Source organism: Microcaecilia unicolor, chromosome 9 (genome assembly GCF_901765095.1).
Source record: "Microcaecilia unicolor chromosome 9, aMicUni1.1, whole genome shotgun sequence".
Taxonomy (NCBI): Eukaryota; Metazoa; Chordata; class Amphibia; order Gymnophiona; family Siphonopidae; genus Microcaecilia; species Microcaecilia unicolor.
In genome coordinates this window covers 36,621,845-36,642,053 of record NC_044039.1, presented here as the reverse complement: position 1 = coordinate 36,642,053, position 20,209 = coordinate 36,621,845, and the positions used below count along the sequence as shown (strand labels likewise).

The following is a 20,209-nucleotide window of genomic DNA, read 5'->3' as shown; positions in this document are numbered from 1 at the left end:
TCTCTCTTGGCTACACATCATAAATGATCCAGGCCTGCAGGTTTCACTGCTAAACTGTGATCATGGCCCACAGCAGGTAGAAAACTAGAAAAATACCATTTCAAGAACCAACAAAGGCCTTGTAGGACTGTATTACTGGACTATGTGTTATATTGTTTGGTACGGTTTTAAATCGGTATGTTTCTGTGTTTGATTTTATGAATTTTGACATAAAAGACTGATCTAACAGAGAAAAGGAGAACGATTTCTTAAAATATAAACTTACCTGTTGTGCTTTCTTTTTCTATTGCTTAGGGGACCAGATTCTTCACAGGAAGGATTCAAATCTATTCCACCATATTGGGACAAGACACAGTTAACGGAAGTGGGATATGAGGTATGGAAGGATAGCCATTCTGGTGTCTATTGTTTCTTAGCACAGTGATCAATCTAGATCAGTGATTCTCAACCCATTCCTCAGAGCACACCTAGCCAGTCTGGTTTTCAGAATATCCACAATGAATATACATTCCTAAACCATATATCGGGCTGTATTTGTTTAAATTCATCAGTAATCATTTATCACATCAAAATAAATGACTGAGTATATTAACCACATAAAAAGATATCCTGTAAAATTACTTGTACCCCTATTCTAAAATTAAATATAAATAATGTGAATGGAGCTTAGTACATCCCCACAATTTCCCTGTGGGATATTGTGTTCAATTGATGAAAATCGTTGCACCATATTTGTTTATGCTTAACATCTAAACAATCAATAAAAAAAAAACATTTGTACTAATCTTTTTACTGATCTTCTCCTCTTGGTGCATATTATAATTGCCACAAAATATCCCAGGCTAATAAATCCAAAATTAATTTTTGTTTATTTCTTTGTGTTTAACTACATTTCTCCAGAAAGTAAGAGTCCACAGTCACTATTGCGAAAAACAACAATCTTCTTGTTCTAAACAGCTCTGTTCTTATCAATAATCTATTTCCACGTATTATTTCAAACTCAAATAGTGATGTGCATGCTTAAAAAAAAAACCAGGTCCATTCAGTCACAAAATAGATGTTGTAGTCCAGTAGCAATATCTATAATCCATTTTCATTCAGGGCCCCTTTTACCAAGCTGTGGCAAAAGGGGGCCTGCGCTAGCATCGGCGCGCGCTTTTGTTGTGCACCGATACCCCCTTTTACTGCAGTGGGTAAAAGACAGTCATTTATTTTTTTAAAGAAATGGCCGTGCAGCAAGTAAAGCACTTACTTCATGGCCATTTTGAGTGTGTGGGGGGGGGGGGGAGCCCTTACCGCCACCCAGTGGTGGTAAGAGCTCTCGCACTAACCTGCCTGATTTCCGCCGAGTACACACCGGCACTACAAAATATATATTTTTTTATAGCACCAGATATGACGGCGTGCAGGGGATGGGAAGTACTGCTGGGCTGCTACGGTAGCCCTTTTTAGCGAGTGGAAAGCCTGCATTGGGCTTCCCTCCGCTTTGTAAAAGGGGCCCTCAATAAATAATCCACAGGGCTCCTCTTCCTTTCCCACTATATCAATTTAGTTTTGAGACCATAAGTCGATGATCCTGTTCTTTCCAAGTTTAACTATCCAGGTCTCAATTAAATTTGTACAGAAAGTAAATTGCAAGTTCTGTTTATAGTTTACTGTGATTTCTTACAGTTGGTCAAACTATCTAGCAATTCTGAGGAATTTAAAAAGGTCCAGGCTTTATTTCACCGCACCCTACCTACCTGTGCCATTCAGAGTATTCAGAGGATCCAGAATCTGGCTCTTTGGGAAGTGTATCAGTGGTATGTGTGACGATAATTTCTGTATTCATTCTTTGAAACTGTGTTTCTCTATCAGGGTTGCGATCTTGGGCTGCACAGTGTTATTCTATGTAGCCTACTTGACTGATGTGTTTTTTTGTGTAGGTATGTAGTACTGCTCATCTTTCAAAGGAAAAAATAATGGTTTACATAACGCTCTGTCATTTTTGTGTTTTGGTTAATCGCCAGCTCTCTTTCTTAGGGAAGTTCTTGATGAGTACAGCAGAGATTGTTAGGCTTCTTGGGACACACAAAAAAAATATTTCAACTTGGCAAACCGTCAGACCGGGGATGCTGATACTCAGCTTTAAAGAGGGGAATATTTGACAGCTCATGCAAAGTACTTTTGCATAGTGCATTGGGCTTAAATGTAGGTGATCTTGCTTTGTTGATAACCATGTCATCAGTCTGCCCTATACAGTTAAAGCAGTCTCCATTCTCGAATCTAATATTTGTAAGTGTATGCTTTGCCTTTTTTCTTTCTCTCTCTCTCTCTCTTCTATCCTATTCTATTCGTTATGACTATGGAGTTCCTTTCCTTTTATGATTTTATCTTGTACAGTGCTTTGATTTATTGTGAAGAGCAGTATATCAAACATGAAATAAATACCATAGGAGGCTGTGTACTAGAAGCATGCTAAAATCAGTTACGAATAGGGATTGTTATTATACAGTACAACTGTCTAGGATATACAGACAATCTAACTTTTAGTGCACTCAGATGTGCCCCTGCAGTAGGACCCTAATAAATTGCACTAGATTTAACATGCATGGTGAATACATTTAGCACATACATTAAATACAGTGCAGGTTTAGTGCATAGGTGGTGAAGACAATGACAAGTCATCCTGCTAATAGTCTGTTAAGATACCATCATGCAAATGGCAACCCCCATAAGTTGTTTGCAATTTGGAACTTGTGTACACGGGACTTCTTTTACCTTTTTTGGTACGTAGATGAGGTTTGACTGAAAACCTGCGTATACGGAACCATTGCAGTAGTCTGTGTAACATTCATAGAGTCTTTGCTGTTTTGTATCCAATGTGCTCTATATTCGTATGCGGTGTGACTCCATGCAGTACAGTTCTGGGAAGCAGACAAACCCCAGCCTACATTTTACTTAATCTCCATCTCATTCTGATATGAGCTGGTGATGATTATTTGTGATCATAATTCTTTGCTTAATTCCAAAAGTGAATATAAATCGGAAGTAAAATGGTTTAGTTAAAAATAAATCATTAATTTGATCATTCACACGCACAGATTCAGTATCATGGGGCAGGCTTTGCAGTCACTATTACTGGGCAAATTGTAAACAGGCAGCCACGTTATGCCAGTGACCAAAAGCTTCATCAGTACATGTGCCTTCTCTCTTGCATCCTGCTGGCTTTTAACTCTCTCTCATGCTGCCTTGTTGATTGCTGCTATATTTGGGGCTATTGTACCAGCCAAGAGTCGTCATTTTCTTTCTGCAGTAACCGTTAAGATGTAGCATGTCCCAGTGCTGTTTTGTTCAGATCATGGACTACCCACCGGAACCCAGATGCTCAAAACTCAGGCGCTGTACTGAACAGCGCCAGAGAAATACTGCCAGATCAGCGCAGAAGAACAACTCCCTAATGCTCAACGCTAATGAGATGCAAATATAGGCGTGCTCATAGCATTGAGCATTAGGGAGTTAGGTGCAGGGGAGTAGCTGCTATGGGGCCACGGGGGCCTGGGCTCCCGTAGATTTGGCCCTGGACCCCCCTGCCGACGAACTTCTCAACCCCCCCTCCCGCCGCCAACCCGCCACCTGCTGCCTTTGCTGGCAGGGGACCCCAACCCCCAGCCGAAGTCTTCGTCCTTCGTTTGGTTTCTCAGTCTGACGTCCTGCACGTACAATGTGCAGGACGTCAGACTCACAGAAACAGAACGAAGCCTTGCAGGGCTTCGTTCTGTTTCTGTGAGTCTGGCATCCTGCACGACGTCAGACTGAGAAACCAAACGAAGGAAGAAGACTTCGGCTGGGGGTTGGGGTCCCCCGCCAGCAAAGGTAGGCGACGGCGGTAGGGGGTCGAGAGGGTCATCGGTGGGGGGGGGGGGGGTCAAATTTGTTGGAGGTGTCAGCAATGGGGGGGGGGGGGGGTTGGCGGTGGCGGCAGGGGGGGGCTAAAATGTGCTCCCTCACCTCGGCTCTGGACCCCCCCTACAGCTGAAGTCTGGCTACGCCCCTGGTTAGGTGGGAGGGGCAGTGTCTGGCGCATGCGCTGAAGAGTTGTGCATTAAGCACAGTTCTTCAGTGTGTGCCCGGAACATCAGAGGGGAGGAAGAGGTGGCAACAGTGCAAGTAGAAAAAAAACTTCTTCCAGATCTGGGCATTGCTTCCTACTTTTCCTGTGCTGCTTTGCTCCTTTTCCCTTTAGTCAGTCCCCCTGCCTTCCTTCTTTCATGCTTCCTGTACTCCAGGTTTTTTTTTTTTGGGGGGGGGGGGGGGGAAGAGGTGTTGCTGCAAAATGCCAAAAAGCTAGACAAGTGCCCGCTGGGTTTTTCAAAATAGCCCAGAACAAAAAAGAATCTTGCAATACCGGTCTCCCTATTCCTCCCCATGGCTTGGCACAACCCTAATTCCAGATCTGAGCTGGTGTAGGGTTTGCCACGGGAGGAGCGCCCTTGTTTGGTGCACTGCCCGCTAAGCGTTGGGGAGGAATAGGGGATGACCTCTTTAGCATGCACTTGCATTGCGCTTGGAGCTGGCAAGCTTGTTGTTTCATGTACCTGTCGGCTCTGAGCGTTCAGCTAATGGCTTCTAGCGCACGCATTTGCTTCTGAGCATCATAGCCTGGGTTAGCAAACTCCAGAGTCCACCCAGTCTTTAGCAGAGCAGCAGCAGTGGTGGTGGCCACTTTAGCAACCAAGGAAGCTTCTGTGCTGGATGGAACTACATAATCATATTGACAGAAGTACTTCTTCTATATGTGTCCAGCACTCAATTTATTAATTAGAAGGAAGTCAAGTAGAAGGGAATCATAGTCCAGGGTTACTGTAAAATGTATTCTAAGAAAACAAAAGTTCATCCTGAGTCTAAAACTTACTTTCTAAATTTTATGGCAGACCTAACATGAAAATGAATTTTCTGAGTTAAAATGAAAAGATGATGATGATTTGGTCAGCTTATCAGAAATGATGTTCTAAACAATTTAATATATGAATGGGGGGAAGGCCGACAGTCGCTCAAAAGAGCATGGTTCGGGATAAGGTATCTTTCAAAGATATCACCATAACAGGGAAGATAGAGTATCCTGATAGTGAGGTTGCAAAAGAGATTGTAGTAGATCGGGTATCTTTAAATAACAATAAAAATCAGACAAAAGATTGCCAATTAATACTGTCAAGTACTAAGCATGATGTACTTAGGAACAACAAACATAGTTTGAAATGTCTATATGCGAATGCCAGGAGCCTAAGAAATAAGATGGGGGAGTTAGAATATATTGCACTAAATGAAAAATTAGATATAATAGGCATCTCTGAGACCTGGTGGAAGGAGGATAACCAGTGGGACACTGTCATACCGGGGTACAAATTATATCGTAGTGATAGGGTGAATCGGATTGGTGGAGGGGTAGCATTGTATATTAACGAGAGCCTTGAATCAAATAGATTGAAAATTCTGCAGGAAGCAAAACACTCCTTGGAATCACTGTGGATTGAAATTCCATGTGCAAAGGGGAAAAGGATAGTGATAGGAGTGTACTACCGTCCGCCTGGCCAGGACGAACAGACGGATGCGGAAATGTTAAAGGAAATCAGGGACGCAAACAAACTGGGCAACACAATAATAATGGGGGATTTCAATTACCCGCATATAGACTGGGGTAATGTAACATCTGTACACGCAAGGGACATAAGATTTCTTGATGAAATCAAGGACAGCTTCATGGAACAGCTAGTTCAGGAGCCGACAAGAGAAGGAAAAATACTAGACTTAGTCCTTAGTGGTGCTCATGATCTAGTGCAGGGGGTAACGATACGAGGGCCGCTTGATAACAGTGATCATAATATGATCGGTTTTGATATTGGCATTGAAGGAAGTGAAACTAGGAAATCAAGTACGCTAGCGTTTAACTATAGAAAGGGTGATTACGACAAAATGAGAAAAATGGTGAAAAAAAGACTGAAAGGAGCAGCTCGCAGAGTAAAAAACTTGCATCAGGCGTGGATGCTGTTTAAAAACACCATCCTGGAGGTTCAGGACAAATATATTCCACGTATTAGAAAAAAGGGAAAAAAGACTAAACGTCAGCCGGCGTGGCTAAACAGTAAGATAAAGGAAATCATTAGAGCCAAAAAACAATCCTTCAGAAAGTGGAGAAGAGAACCAACTGAAAGTAACAGGATAGATCATAAGGAATGCCAAGCCAAATGCAAAGCGGAGATAAGGAGGGCAAAAAAGGACTTTGAGAAGAAATTAGCGTTGGAAGCAAAAATACATAGTAAAAACTTTTTTAGATACATTAAAAGCAGGAAACCGGCCAAAGAGTCGGTTGGGCCGCTGGACGAAAATGGTGTTAAAGGGGCGATCAAGGAGGACAAAGCCGTAGCGGAGAAATTAAATGAATTCTTTGCTTCGGTCTTCACCGAGGAGGATTTGGGGGGGACACCGGTGCCGGAAAGAATATTTGAAGCGGGGGAGTCGGAGAAACTAAACAATTCTCTGTAACCTTGGAGGATGTAATGGGTCAGTTCAGCAAGCTGAAGAGTAGTAAATCACCGGGACCTGATGGTATTCATCCCAGAGTATTAATAGAACTAAAAAATGAACTTGCGGAGCTACTGTTAGAAATATGCAATCTGTCCCTAAAATCGAGTGTAATACCGGAAGACTGGAGGGTAGCCAATGTTACTCCGATTTTTAAGAAAGGTTCCAGAGGAGATCCGGGAAATTATAGACCGGTGAGTCTGACGTCGGTGCCGGGCAAGATGGTGGAGGCTATTATTAAGAATAAAATTGCAGAGCATATACAAAAACATGGACTGATGAGACAAAGTCAGCACGGATTTAGTGAAGGGAAGTCTTGCCTCACCAATCTAATGCATTTTTTTGAGGGGGTAAGCAAACATGTGGACAATGGGGAGCCGGTTGATATTGTATATCTGGATTTTCAGAAGGCGTTTGACAAAGTGCCGCACGAAAGACTCCTGAAGAAATTGCAGAGTCATGGAATCGGAGGTAGGGTATTATTATGGATTAAGAACTGGTTGAAAGATAGGAAGCAGAGAGTAGGATTGCGTGGCCAGTATTCTCAGTGGAGGAGGGTAGTTAGTGGGGTCCCGCAGGGGTCTGTGCTGGGTCCGTTGCTTTTTAATGTATTTATAAATGACCTAGAGATGGGAATAACTAGTGAGGTAATTAAATTCGCCGATGACACAAAATTATTCAGGGTCGTCAAGTCGCAGGAGGAATGTGAACGATTACAGGAGGACCTTGCGAGACTGGGAGAATGGGCGTGCAAGTGGCAGATGAAGTTCAATGTTGACAAGTGCAAAGTGATGCATGTGGGTAAGAGGAACCCGAATTATAGCTACGTCTTGCAAGGTTCCGCGTTAGGAGTTACGGATCAAGAAAGGGATCTGGGTGTCGTCGTCGATGATACGCTGAAACCTTCTGCTCAGTGTGCTGCTGCGGCTAGGAAAGCGAATAGAATGTTGGGTGTTATTAAGAAGGGTATGGAGTCCAGGTGTGCGGATGTTATAATGCCGTTGTATCGCTCCATGGTGCGACCGCACCTGGAGTATTGTGTTCAGTACTGGTCTCCGTATCTCAAAAAAGATATAGTAGAATTGGAAAAGGTACAGCGAAGGGCGACGAAAATGATAGTGGGGATGGGACGACTTTCCTATGAAGAGAGGCTGAGAAGGCTAGGGCTTTTCAGCTTGGAGAAGAGACGGCTGAGGGGAGATATGATAGAAGTGTATAAAATAATGAGTGGAATGGATCGGGTGGATGTGAAGCGACTGTTCACGCTATCCAAAAATACTAGGACTAGAGGGCATGAGTTGAAGCTACAGTGTGGTAAATTTAAAACGAATCGGAGAAAATTTTTCTTCACCCAACGTGTAATTAGACTCTGGAATTCATTGCCGGAGAACGTGGTACGGGCGGTTAGCTTGACGGAGTTTAAAAAGGGGTTAGATAGATTCCTAAAGGACAAGTCCATAGACCGCTATTAAATGGACTGGAAAAATTCCTCATTTTTAGGTATAACTTGTCTGGAATGTTTTTACGTTTGGGGAGCGTGCCAGGTGCCCTTGACCTGGATTGGCCACTGTCGGTGACAGGATGCTGGGCTAGATGGACCTTTGGTCTTTCTCAGTATGGCACTACTTATGTACTTATGTACTTATGATTTAGAAAGCAAATTAGAATCTATTATATTCCATTTTCATTCCAGTAAACAGAATTCTTTTAGGATTATGCCTCTGTTATTATTGAAATGTAAGAAGTTCTCCAAATTAAATTAAAAAAATTAGTTGGACCCTCAGAAGGTGGGTATTCTCAAACTGTGTTTCTAAAGAGAACATTATATACCAGCACCAGCAAAGTTTTTTTTTTTAAATAAATATGGTTTTCAAACTAATCCAGTGATTAAAATCAATTCTTCTTGAGAGATGTCCACATGAACAATATATATTTTGCTTTGCCAGAAGTTTGATTCTAACCCATATAAAACCAAATTTCCTGATGCAGTTGGTATTGTGAAATGTAGCACTATGTCGGATCCGGTTCCTGTGGAGTTGTGGATTCAGCTTGGAAGTTTCCTAGTTTTCAGATAAGTGTTTGCTTTGAAAATTAGAAAATTTGATTGGATTCAAATCAGTTCTTCTTATACTTCAAACAATCCAGTTGGAGTAGTTCGAAAACCATATCTCTATATATAAAAGGCACCACCAACGTTCTAATGAAGCCTCCAGCCGGAAGTGTGAAGGGGGAAAGATATCCGGTTTCCCCATGAGTGTCTGCCCCGCCCTCGCTCTCTCTGTGACACAAACAGTGAAGGAAAACACAGCAAAGCACGAAATCAAATCGCTCTCTCTGTAACAGTGAAGGACTCAGAGGGGAGAGAGGGCAGAAGCCCACACTATCTCTGTAACACAAACACAGCAGAGCAGGAAACTTAACACTGAAGGACTCGACTCCGAGGGGGGAGGGTACAGAGAGCAGAGGGGAAGGGAGAGAGGGCAGAGGGCAGGGACACATACACTCCCACATGCACAAAGAAGAAAACCTTGCTAGCCCCCGTTTCATTTGCATCAGAAATGGGGCTTTTTTACTAGTTTGTTATAAAAAAAAAAAAACCTTTGAAAAATCTCTTGAAAAAAAGAACAAAATGAACAAGCTCAAAATTGCTGGGGGTGGTATATAGTGTTCTTTTTAGAAACATGGTTTGAGAATACCAACCTTCTGATGGTACGTTTTTAAAAATTTAATTAGGAGAACCTCTTACATTGTTGTGATATCCTATTTATGTTGAACTTCTCTAGTAAATTTATTAATCCAGTTTTATTGGGCGTATAATTGATTTATAAGTTCCCCCCTCCCCCCAGGACAAACGTTTAATGGATAAATACGTTTTGTTGTAGGCAGAAAGAACAAATGAAAAAGAGCAGTAATGGGAAGGACGTGGATGAGAGACATCTGTTTCACGGCACCAATGAAAAACTTGTTGATGCCATCTGCCTACAGAACTTTGACTGGAGGATCTGTGGGGCTCATGGTACTGCCTATGGAAAAGGTACCCTTTTTCTACCTTTATATATTAATGGCTGTGCTCAGAATAATTTAAGTGCTGCTGCTGACATTTAAATTAATACATATATTTAGAGCCGCTATGGGGGCCTTATTCTATAAAGGTTATTCTCCTAAATTTACACTCCTAAAATTTGTGCTCCCAATTTATGAGCATAATTTACTCTGCTAAATTTATGCTCCTATATTACGAGCATAATCTATTTTGGAGCATAGAGTATACTCGTAGTTTAGACCCTAGATCCCATTTCCTGCCCTACTCAACCTTACTTGACTACCTTCTACACCTTTCCAAGTCTGGCCTGAAGACCAACTCCGTAATTGCAACTTCAGTGCAATTAGTGCTTATCATCAGCGTGTAGAGGGTGAGCCTATCTCTGGACAGCCTCTGGTTGTTCGCTTCATGAGAGGTTTGCTTTTGTTGAAGCCCCCTGTTGGACCTCCACCAGTGTCATGGGACCTCAACATTACCGTCACCCATCTGATGAAAGCTCCTTTTGAGCAACTGGATTCCTGCCATCTGAAGTACTTGACCTGCAAGGTCCTATATTTAGTGGCTGTTACTTCAGCTCGCAGAGTCTGTGAGCTTCAGGCCTTAGTGGCGGATGCAGTTTATACTAAATTTCATCACAACAGAGTAGTCCTCCGCAAGCACCCTAAGTTCCTGCCTAATGTGGTGTCGGACTTCTATCTAAACATTCGTTCCTTGACCTCATGCCCATCCTGGCGAGAGCGCCTTGCATACCTTGGACTTCAAGTGAGCATTGGCCTTTTACTTGGAGCAGACTAAGCCCCACAAAGTGTCCACCCAACTTTTTGCTTCTTTTGATCCCAACAGGAATGGGGGTCATCATCGGGAATTCACAATCTCTAATTGGGTAGCAGATTACATTTCTTTCACTTATGCCCAGGCTGGGCTGACCCTGGAGGGTCATGTCAACTTACAATGTTAGTCATGGCTGTGTTGGTAGCCTACTTGTGGTCAACCTCCATTGAAGAAATTTGCAAGGCTGTGATATGGTCTTCAGTCCACACATTCATTTCTCACTACTGCCTTGAGCAGGATACCTGACACAACAGTCAGTTCGGACAGACAGTACTGCAGAATCTGGGGTCTAGAATCCAACTCCATCTTCCTAGGCCCATTTTGTTCTGTTCTAGTCTGCACTCTCGCTCAGTTTGTATATAGTTTCAGGTTAATCTGTGTTTTGTCCTCCTCATTGCAAGGCCCAATTGACCAAAGTTTTGTTTTCGGTGAGCCTGGTAGCTATGGACTCCCCACTTGTGAGAATTATAGGCCTACTTGTCCTCGGAGAAAGCAAAGATACTTACCTGTAGCAAGTATTCCCCGAGGACAAGCAGGCCTTATATTCTCACAAACCCTCCCGCCTCCCCTTGGAGTTATCTCCTGTTTTTTTACAATTTTAATGTACTGCAGGAACCGTGCTCTCAAGGCGGTCGGGAAGGCACTTGTGCATGCGCAGTGGAGCATGGCTCGTGCTCCACAAAGCTCTTTTTAGCTTGATATAAGCTCCAGACAGGGCAACTTGGGTCGCGTTATCCACTTGTGAGAATATAAGGCCTGCTGTCCTCGGAGAATACCTACTGCAGGTAAGTATCTTTGCTATTTCGCACATTCCATGGTTCATAGTAGATTACAATTAAAACATAATTAATATTCAAATAAAACAAAACATAATTAGACCTGCAACACAACATATATTCTTCCACATAAAACAGTGAGAGCTTTTTAATTTCACAATCTTAACAAATTCTTTTTCCAGAAATAAGGAACCATCATGAATATGCCTTTTGAAACAAATAGGTCTTAATTGTTTTCCTAAAAAGCATAAAAAGATTCAATTTTACATAGGTCTAAAGGTAGCGAGTTCCATAATTTTGGCCCACATCTGAAAGGTAGATGAATGCAGGTCAAGCAAGCTAACTGTGTGACTTCCAAATATTAGCCTGCTTGATTTTTGACCTATTTCCTTCTTATACCTTTGGGCTTCCAGTTCAACCAGCTGTTATTGGATTGCAGTGACACTCAGCTACCTAGGTCCCCCCCCCCCCCCCCCCCACACATTATTGCATTAGTCTTTCAACATAGGCGGTCGGTGGCACAACTGTTTGGGGAGGCTAAAGGGGGCGGGGTTAGGGGGTGGGGCCTGGGGTGGAGCTTAAATCCATAATTGTCTGATAACACAGAAAAAAATAAATAAAAATAAGTCACAATTAATACCTTTTATTAAATTTTGATATTAGATATGTATCAAATGTCAAAGAATAAAGTGGTTGCTCAAAGCATATTCTAAGCACAATCGCTCAACTGCAAAACACTATGCACAACTTTGTGCAAAAACACACTCAGAACCTTACTGTACTATAAATATTACACTGGGCAGAACCTAATACACCAACATACCATGACCCATACGGAAAATGCAGACCGTCAACAATATGAAACAAGGGATCATATCATCACAATTCTCATGTAGAGCCACAAAACACCCTAATTCATGTTTAATGTGGGATAAAATGCCATAAATACTACTAAATAAGTAAATATATATAAACTTTTAATGTTGAGCACCTGATTCTCAAAGTGGACATATTCCAAACACTATAATGAAAATAAAATGATCTTTTCTACCTTTGTTGTCTGGTGACTTTTTCTGATCATGCCGGCCCAGTATCCGATTCTGCTGCTATCTGTCCTCAGTGCAGGTCAGGAAGTCATCCTCGTTAAATATCTCCCTGGCAACCCAGGACACCTCCAGCCAACCCCCCCCCCCCCCCCCCTGCTCTCCCAGCAGTAAAGTAAACAAATTAAACCATAAACCAATTTCTACAACTGGTTACACAAGGCTAGAGGGCTTTCACTGCAGCTCCTGCTGTGAGGATGGAGGTAAATCAACAATTTAAACCCCTCAGAGTACAGCAGGGGAGGCTTAGCCTTTCCAAGCCTCTTATACCGGGCGCCTATGTCTTTCAACTTAACCTATTCATCATAGCACCAAGGACATCAAACTATCTTCCTCCAAAGCTGGTGGATTTAGATCTTATGTGTGACCATTACTGTTAATGACTGAGACTCTCGCAATCCAAGGGCATTGAGTGTTGCATCCTCAGCTGACCTGGAGAGCAGAAAACCCGATTGAGGAATTGCACGCTGATACTCTGTAATGGAGTACACAGTATGGCAACTGAGCCCTTGGTCTAGCCCATGCAATCTTGTCTTTAATACCTTCCAAATGCACTTTAGGCATAATAATTGTAAACTGGAATGGTTCTGCTAGCAAGCAATTACATGCATGGTAAACTCTATGAAAAAAGGTAGAGGGGGGCCTAGGAAATACCCAGTAAAGTGAATTCATTGTGTGGGAAAACCCCATTATATATTTTTTTGGTTTCTGCCAGTCACAGCTACTGGCATTCAAACTGCACTGCCCTTTGCACTTTTCATTTGAAACCAGCAAAAGAGTTGTTGTAGGAGAAAGTTATGTTTGTTTTGGGAATTCAGATGGGATTATTGGAAGGAAGATTGTGCGGCATTCTAGGGAAGTGCTCAATATAGAAGGAGAAGTCCAAAGTTTTGGGTGTATTTCTTGATTTTAAATTATCTTTTGAGATACAGATAAATGAACTAGTAAGGAAAACTTTTTTATGATTGCATCAATTGCATGCAATATGTTCATATTTAACTTCCAAAGGTTTTTGGGTTCAGTTAGATTATTAAGTAGAGGAGTGTGGTAGCCGTGTTAGTCCACTCTTAAGGTTATCAATAGAAATCAAACAAAATAAAACATGGAAAAGAAAATAAGATGATACCTTTTTTATTGGACATAACTTAATACATTTCTTGATTAGCTTTCGAAGGTTGCCCTTCTTCCTCAGATCGGAAATAAGCAAATGTGCTAGCTGACAGTGTATATAAGTGAAAACATTCAAGCATTACTATGACAGTAAAATAGATACCATTGGAGATTCTACATGGAATGTTGCTACTATTGGAGATTCTACATGGAATGTTGCTATTCCACTAGCAACATTCCATGTAGAAGGCTGCGCAGGCTTCTGTTTCTGTGAGTCTGACGTCCTGCACGTACGTGCAGGACGTCAGACTCACAGAAGCAGAAGCCTGCGCGGCCACATTGGTGATCTACAAGGGCTGACTTCTACATGGAATGTTGCTAGTGGAATAGCAACATTCCATGTAGAATCTATAGAAATCAAACAAAATAAAACATGGAAAAGAAAATAAGATGATACCTTTTTTATTGGGCATAACTTAATACATTTCTTGATTAGCTTTCGAAGGTTGCCCTTCTTCCTCAGATTGGAAATAAGCAAATGTGCTAGCTGACAGTGTATATAAGTGAAAACATTCAAGCATTACTATGACAGTCTGATAGGGTGGGAGGATGGGGTGGGTCGGAGGTATGCATGGGGACATCAAAGCATATCATTGATATTCTAACAGGATGGGTGTGGATAGGTGAGGGGTGGGGTGATCAACAGAGACATACAGCTTTATGGTTTATTATTAGATTATTGCAATTCTTTGTATGGTGGGATTATGGCAACTTGTCTAATTTTTGGAGCTAAAAAAATATGATCAGGTCACTCCACTTTTGAAACAATTGCATTGGCTCCCTATTAAGGAGAGAGTTGATTTTAAATTGGTAATATTAATGCATCTCTTCCAAATCTCAGATGCTCGGCTTCAACCTGATGGTTGGAGTTTTTTTTAAAGGCTGATGAGGAAGCCCGCCCGGCACAAGCAAAAGTTTAACTTGCATACGCAACCATTGAGCCGAGCATCTGAAGCCTTTTTCCTCCTTTGAAGAAAGATCTCCACACACAGAACACCATAAATAAGCAACTTGTTGGTAGATTTGGAAGAGACTCATTTAAAAGTTGCAGCCATCTAGAGAATACAAATTAACATTAATGTATGGTATGGGTCCAGAAGATTTGGTTCACTATCTCTCATTTCCAATTAACAGTACAAATTCCTGGTACCAATCTTTGTTGAAACTTGGCTTTCCTTTAGTAAAATCTGTTCACTTAAAATAGTTAATTGATTATTTATTTTTTTATTAGGATTTATTTACTTCCTTTTTGAAGGCGCTCACTCAAGGCGGTGCACAGTAAGAATAAATCAAACATGAGCAGTAGGCAGTTACAGCATTAAAAATATTCAAATAACAATACTAGTCTGGCATAGTATATTATTTACAATGTCAAAATAATACGTAATAGAACATTTTAATTGACAGTGAAGGATATAAGCAAAGATGGAACTTATAGATAGGTAAGAGAGTAAGAGGAGTTAGAAAATAAGGTGACTAATTTAACGAAAGGTGCACATGAGGTCAGAGAAATGGTTAAATATTATCTCATCTAGGGTAGGAGTGGATAAACATGTCCTGCTGCAGTATAATTCTTTTGGAAATCAGGGAACTAAGCAGTGGAATAATCTTTTGGTGGATTTAAGATGAATTTCATCTTATTTTCTTTTTCGAAAAGTTGAAAAAATGTATTATTTTAATTGTTATTGTGATGCAGTTGTCTAAACTGTAATCTACGATTTTTGTAAATGTCTGTATCTGGTTAGATGTCTGTGGTTTGTTATCCACCTAGAATCTATTGATGAGATTGGTGCAGACTGTAAATCACAAGAATAGAATGCTGTGAGCATGCAAGAGAAGTCTCAGCATCGGCAGCTGAAAGCACGCCGCCACCAATTTCTGTATTAAGAAAGTGGAGCAAGGAGGAGGGGAGTGGCGGCACTGTATTTATTTTGCTGGTGGGGCCTCGGCATCCCCGCCAGCAAAGGTAGTTTTAGCGTGTATGGAGGGAGGGGGGAGAGGAGGGAAGAATGTGTTGCCCCCCCAGTCCACCCCTGGGCGCCACCAAAATTGAAGGGCTGGTTACTCCCCTGTTGCCAACTGATTGGTATTGAGGAGACACTAGCAGGATGGGTTGAGTTTGTAAACTTGAACACTGGTCAAGGCCAACACATGCCTCATGCAAACTCCCTTCCTCTGTCCTGCAGCTTTCAGAAAAGATTAAACCATAATACAGCACCAACCAAAACAGTGTGCAGTTTTGCAGACGTTTATATTTTCTGCACATACTTTCACCAAGTGGAAAACCAGTTAATATTGTATATGAAGAAACTTTATTAAATTCAGCTTTATGTTTAATTATATCGTTTTTCTTTTCTGAAGGACAAATCTGCTATTGTCAAATTCTAGTTGTGTTTTTTCTCTCTTACAATAGCCAGTAGTTACTAATTAATTGCCTGATGAAGATAAAAAAAAAAAGAAACAGGCAGAAAAATGCATACTAACAGTGTGACGCAATAGCGATTCTCCCCTTTCCTTCATTTTCAGACTTGGTTGAAACATCCATGGTAAAGTGTGCTTCAGCAGGGATTTCGATGACTGTTGGATGGTGTGTGTGAGGTGTGTATGTGCATGTGCAGTGTATATCTACAGTATTTCTGTGTGGAAAGTTTTTAGCTTTTTATCTGCGGAGATGTGAGGGTGGGATGTCAAAGGGTGTATGTGTGTGTGTGGAGGGTAGGGTGGGTGCATGTTGGCAAGGCTTGTCGGGGCAGTATGTGTGTGAGTCTTGAGTTGGGTGTGTGTGTGTATCAGGGCGGGGGAGTGGGTTATATGTATTGGCAGTATGGGGGTGCTCTTTGTCACTGCTCTTAGAGGTGGAGTGAACCTTATGCATCTGTGTACCCATGTGCAAACAGATGGGTGAACCCTATGCAATAGGTGTTACAGAATAAGCAAAATGTGCCTAAAAAGCATTTCTGCACTAAGCAAACGTATTCTGAAAACCTACTACTACTACTTATTACTGTAGCACTACTAGACGTACGCAGCGCTGTACACTGGACATGAAGAGACGGACAAACAGGACAAATAAAGGATAAGGGAATTACTAAGGTGGGAATGATAAAACATGGGTACTGAACAAGTAAGGGTTAGGAGTTAAAAGCAGCATCAAAAAATGCATAGTCCAAAGGTTGCCCTGTTAACGCTTTTTAAATTGTACACTTTGGGCAGGAAGTTCATTAAATGGTGCTGAAAAACTTAAGCACTAAGAGCTATTCTATAAAGGAAGTTCTAAAAGCAGATGTAAACGCCAGCACACCAGGCAAATTCTGTAAATCCTCACGCAACATTTTGGAACTCCCCAACACGCCCCCTTTCAGATACATGAGATTGAAGTTAGGTGCCGAGCTTCATAGAATAGAGCGCAGCGAGATGCGCATGTGGATTTTTAAGTCTGTCAGCATCAATAATTGGTTGTTAGTACCTAGTTATTGATGTTTCCAACCTCAATTAATTTATTTGTGCGTATTATTCAAATATTATGTTTTATCATTATCTTGCTGCCCAAGATCTTTCTGTAACACTAAATGTCTATTTTCTAATATATTTCCACCACTCATGATGTATTGTAAGCCACATTGAGCCTGCAAAGAGGTGGGAAAATGTGGGATACAAATGCAAAAAATAATAATAAAGTTGGGTGCAGAAATTAGGACATGAAATATAGAATATGGGGAGTTGGTCTTTTCAGCTAGTTTGTACTTTCATTCATTCATTCATTCATTCATTCATTCATTCATTCATTCATTCATTCATTCATTTCAAGGTGTCTGTGTATTTTGGGTGGAATAAAATAAAATGAAACTCTTAAAGCATGTCCTGTCTCCTTCTTCTCCTTTTTACTACAGGAAGCTACTTTGCAAAGGATGCCTCATATTCCCACAACTACAGCTCCCGCACAGACTCCAATTCCCGCATCATGTTTGTGGCCCGGGTACTGGTGGGAGAATTCGTACAAGGAAAATTCTCATTTCTGCGACCACCTCCAAAAGACTGCTCCACCAGCTTCTATAACAGCTGTGTAGACAGTGAAGTGAATCCTAACATATTTGTGATCTTTGAAAAGCACCAGATTTATCCCGAATACCTTATCAAATACGTTGAGCAGGCAGCTTATGCCCACAATCATGTGGTCTCAGCAGGCATCCGGCACAGTGTACGGGGCAACTTGAACTAAACAGGGAGGATCCCGAGTCAAGTGCATTTACACACGTTTTGTTTAACCTGCTAAGACATCAAAAATGGATTTTACAACTCTGTGGGGTAGTTCTATACAATGAGAGGCTATTCTAGAGCGTCATCTGGACGCTCGGATTCCATTATCAGTGTGCCTTAAGTTTGTGCGCCTGAAGTTGCATCAGCCATAGGTCTGGCGTAAGTGCAGGTGCGTCAATGCAGCGAGGCTCGCATAACTTATAGTATTCTAAAAGTTGCATGAATAAGTGGCAGTGCCGCCCATGTCCCTCCCACGTGAACACCCTTTTGCATTTACGCACTATGCCACATATGTGCGTTCTTACAGAATAGTGCTTAGTCGATTTGCTTCCATGTACGCTCACAAGGGTAACCCTTAACCATGAAACTGCTGGTATTCTGTACATAAATGCATGCAAATGGCTCTTAAAGGTGGGCGTCCAGTTATAGAATTGCCCTTCACGTGTACAGGTCTCAAATGCAGCTTCTGTGAGATAATGCACAGCTGGTATACTCTAGAACAGGGGTTCTCAACCCAGTCCTCGGGACACACCAAGCCAGCCAGGTTTTCAGGATATCCACACTGAATACGCATGAGAGAGATTTGCCTACAATGGAGCCGCTACATGCAAATCTCTCTCATGCACATTCATTGTGGATCTCCTGAAAACTGACTGGCTTGGTGTGTCCCGAGGACTGGGTTGAGAACCCCTGCTCTAGAATAACATATCGCTGTGAAATACTGCTTTCTTAGGCTTTTTCTACAAGTCACCTCAAAATGGTGAGCTTTTTTAAGATTACAGTCCTTCGTCTAAAGTGTTTAGGAGCTGTCCATGTATTTAGACTGGAATCCTGTATGCTCTGGGAGTACAGCCGTATAGTTTAATTAAAAATGTAGTCCTTGTTTTCAGGATTGAATGTAGCATTTTAATGGTGATGCTCAGTAATTTATGATTTTGAATGAAGAATGAAAAATCATACTCTTCCCCCATATTCTGTCAAAGTGAAACATCTGTGTTCAGTCAGCATAATGATTCTGTCCAGGTGAATCATGGGGGCAGTTTTAAAGCTGTTGCATTACATCCCTACAAGCTGTTTATCAGGGAAACTCACGATCAGGTTTGTCATTGAGAATTCAGTGGCTGGCTAGTGCAATGGGTACTCTTGTACCCTCGAACTTTATAAACCTGCTTTATATCAAGTACAAAATATGGGTCGTGGAGCACAAATGACATGTCAAAATGAAATCCTTGTGGGTTGCTTGCTGGCCCGGCTCTCCTTTTGCCACACAGGTGTAAATAGCTACACAGGGCAGAGAGCAGTTTTACCTAAGTGCTTCATTACTTGGATAAAGTCGTTTGGAAACTGTCCTCCTCGTGTTATATTGGAACATAAGATCTTGAAAAAATAGCTTTCAAAACCGCAGAATTCAAGCACATATGAAACACAGGCTGTAAAGGAGGCACAAGGAGGATACTCTTCTGATGCAGAAGTAGCATTTACAAAAATGCCTGCCTGTATCTGCTGTGTAACCATTATTTGAAGCAGTGGCGTAGCCATGGGTGGGCCACTTTGGAATCAGGCCCATCTGAAATCAGTGCTCCATAGGCGTGGCTGGTGGAGATCCTCAAGCCCCGCCAGCAGAAGATCTTCTCCTGGCAGAAAGAGCACATAACATCCTGTGCAGCCAGCAGTGTTGCTGAGCTGCTGTTTCCCCACCCCTCGTGCATGCTCAGTTTGCGCGCATGCACAGAGGCTGGCCATGTCAGTGGCTCTGGGACACTACACCAGCTGCGCAGGTGTAAGTGTTCTTTCTAACACAAGGAGGTCTTCTGCTGGCGGGGCTTGCGGATCCCCGCCAGCTCAGGTATATCTTTTGGTTTGATTGGGGGGGGGGGAAGAGACCCGAAGGGTGGCCAAGGAGAGCAGAGAGAGTACCGGAGGGTGGGGAAGAAATTAGTTTTCGGGCCCAACCTAAATTTGCCATCTGGCTATGCTCCTGACTTGAAGAGACATTTCCGAGGGCAGGGATGGGGAGAGATTTGACAAGCATACGTTTGAAAATTCAAGCTTATGCATACCATTTTTATCCAGAAAAAATTGTGCCCACTGAAAAGCAAGTATAAGTGCAGTGTTGTCACGGGGTAATTTTCAAATCAGAAGCACACACACATTCTTGCTTTGGGAATCTCTCAAAGTAATCCATGCATGTAGTTACAAAATTGTCTTCCTAGACCACTCTATTGCACAATACAGCTGAATGTTTGGGGAGGGGACCTCCAGCTAAGGGAAATGAGCCCCATTTCCCTTCCTCCTGGCTCCAGCATGTAATAAAGTATAGAGATGTGTGCAGGCCAAAGAAATCTGATTAGTTTTTCTTTTATTCTGAATAGAGAGCTGCACGGGAATGGAGATTGTGAGAATCCCATGGAACCCATGGGATTCCCATGGTTATGGGAGAAGTTATCATGGGATTCCTATGGGGATGG

At 42.0% G+C, this 20,209-nt stretch overlaps 1 protein-coding gene across 3 annotated transcripts in view; it reads left to right on the top strand.

Annotated features, from left to right (window-relative positions):
* LOC115477934 (protein mono-ADP-ribosyltransferase PARP12-like) overlaps window positions 1–18,306 on the top strand; it is a 92,253-nt gene extending 73,947 nt beyond the window's left edge. For 2 of the 3 annotated variants that reach the window (XM_030215074.1, XM_030215073.1), the window contains exons 9-12: window positions 295–376; window positions 1,672–1,802; window positions 9,444–9,595; window positions 17,375–18,306. In XM_030215074.1, the coding sequence (XP_030070934.1) occupies window positions 295–376; window positions 1,672–1,802; window positions 9,444–9,595; window positions 17,375–17,703 (694 nt within the window). In that variant the 3' untranslated portion in view covers window positions 17,704–18,306. Of the gene's footprint in view, window positions 1–294; window positions 377–1,671; window positions 1,803–9,443; window positions 9,596–16,010; window positions 16,083–17,374 lie in introns of all 3 variants that reach the window. The other variant, XM_030215075.1, reaches the window with a different exon arrangement.
* Window positions 18,307–20,209: the final 1,903 nt, after the last annotated feature.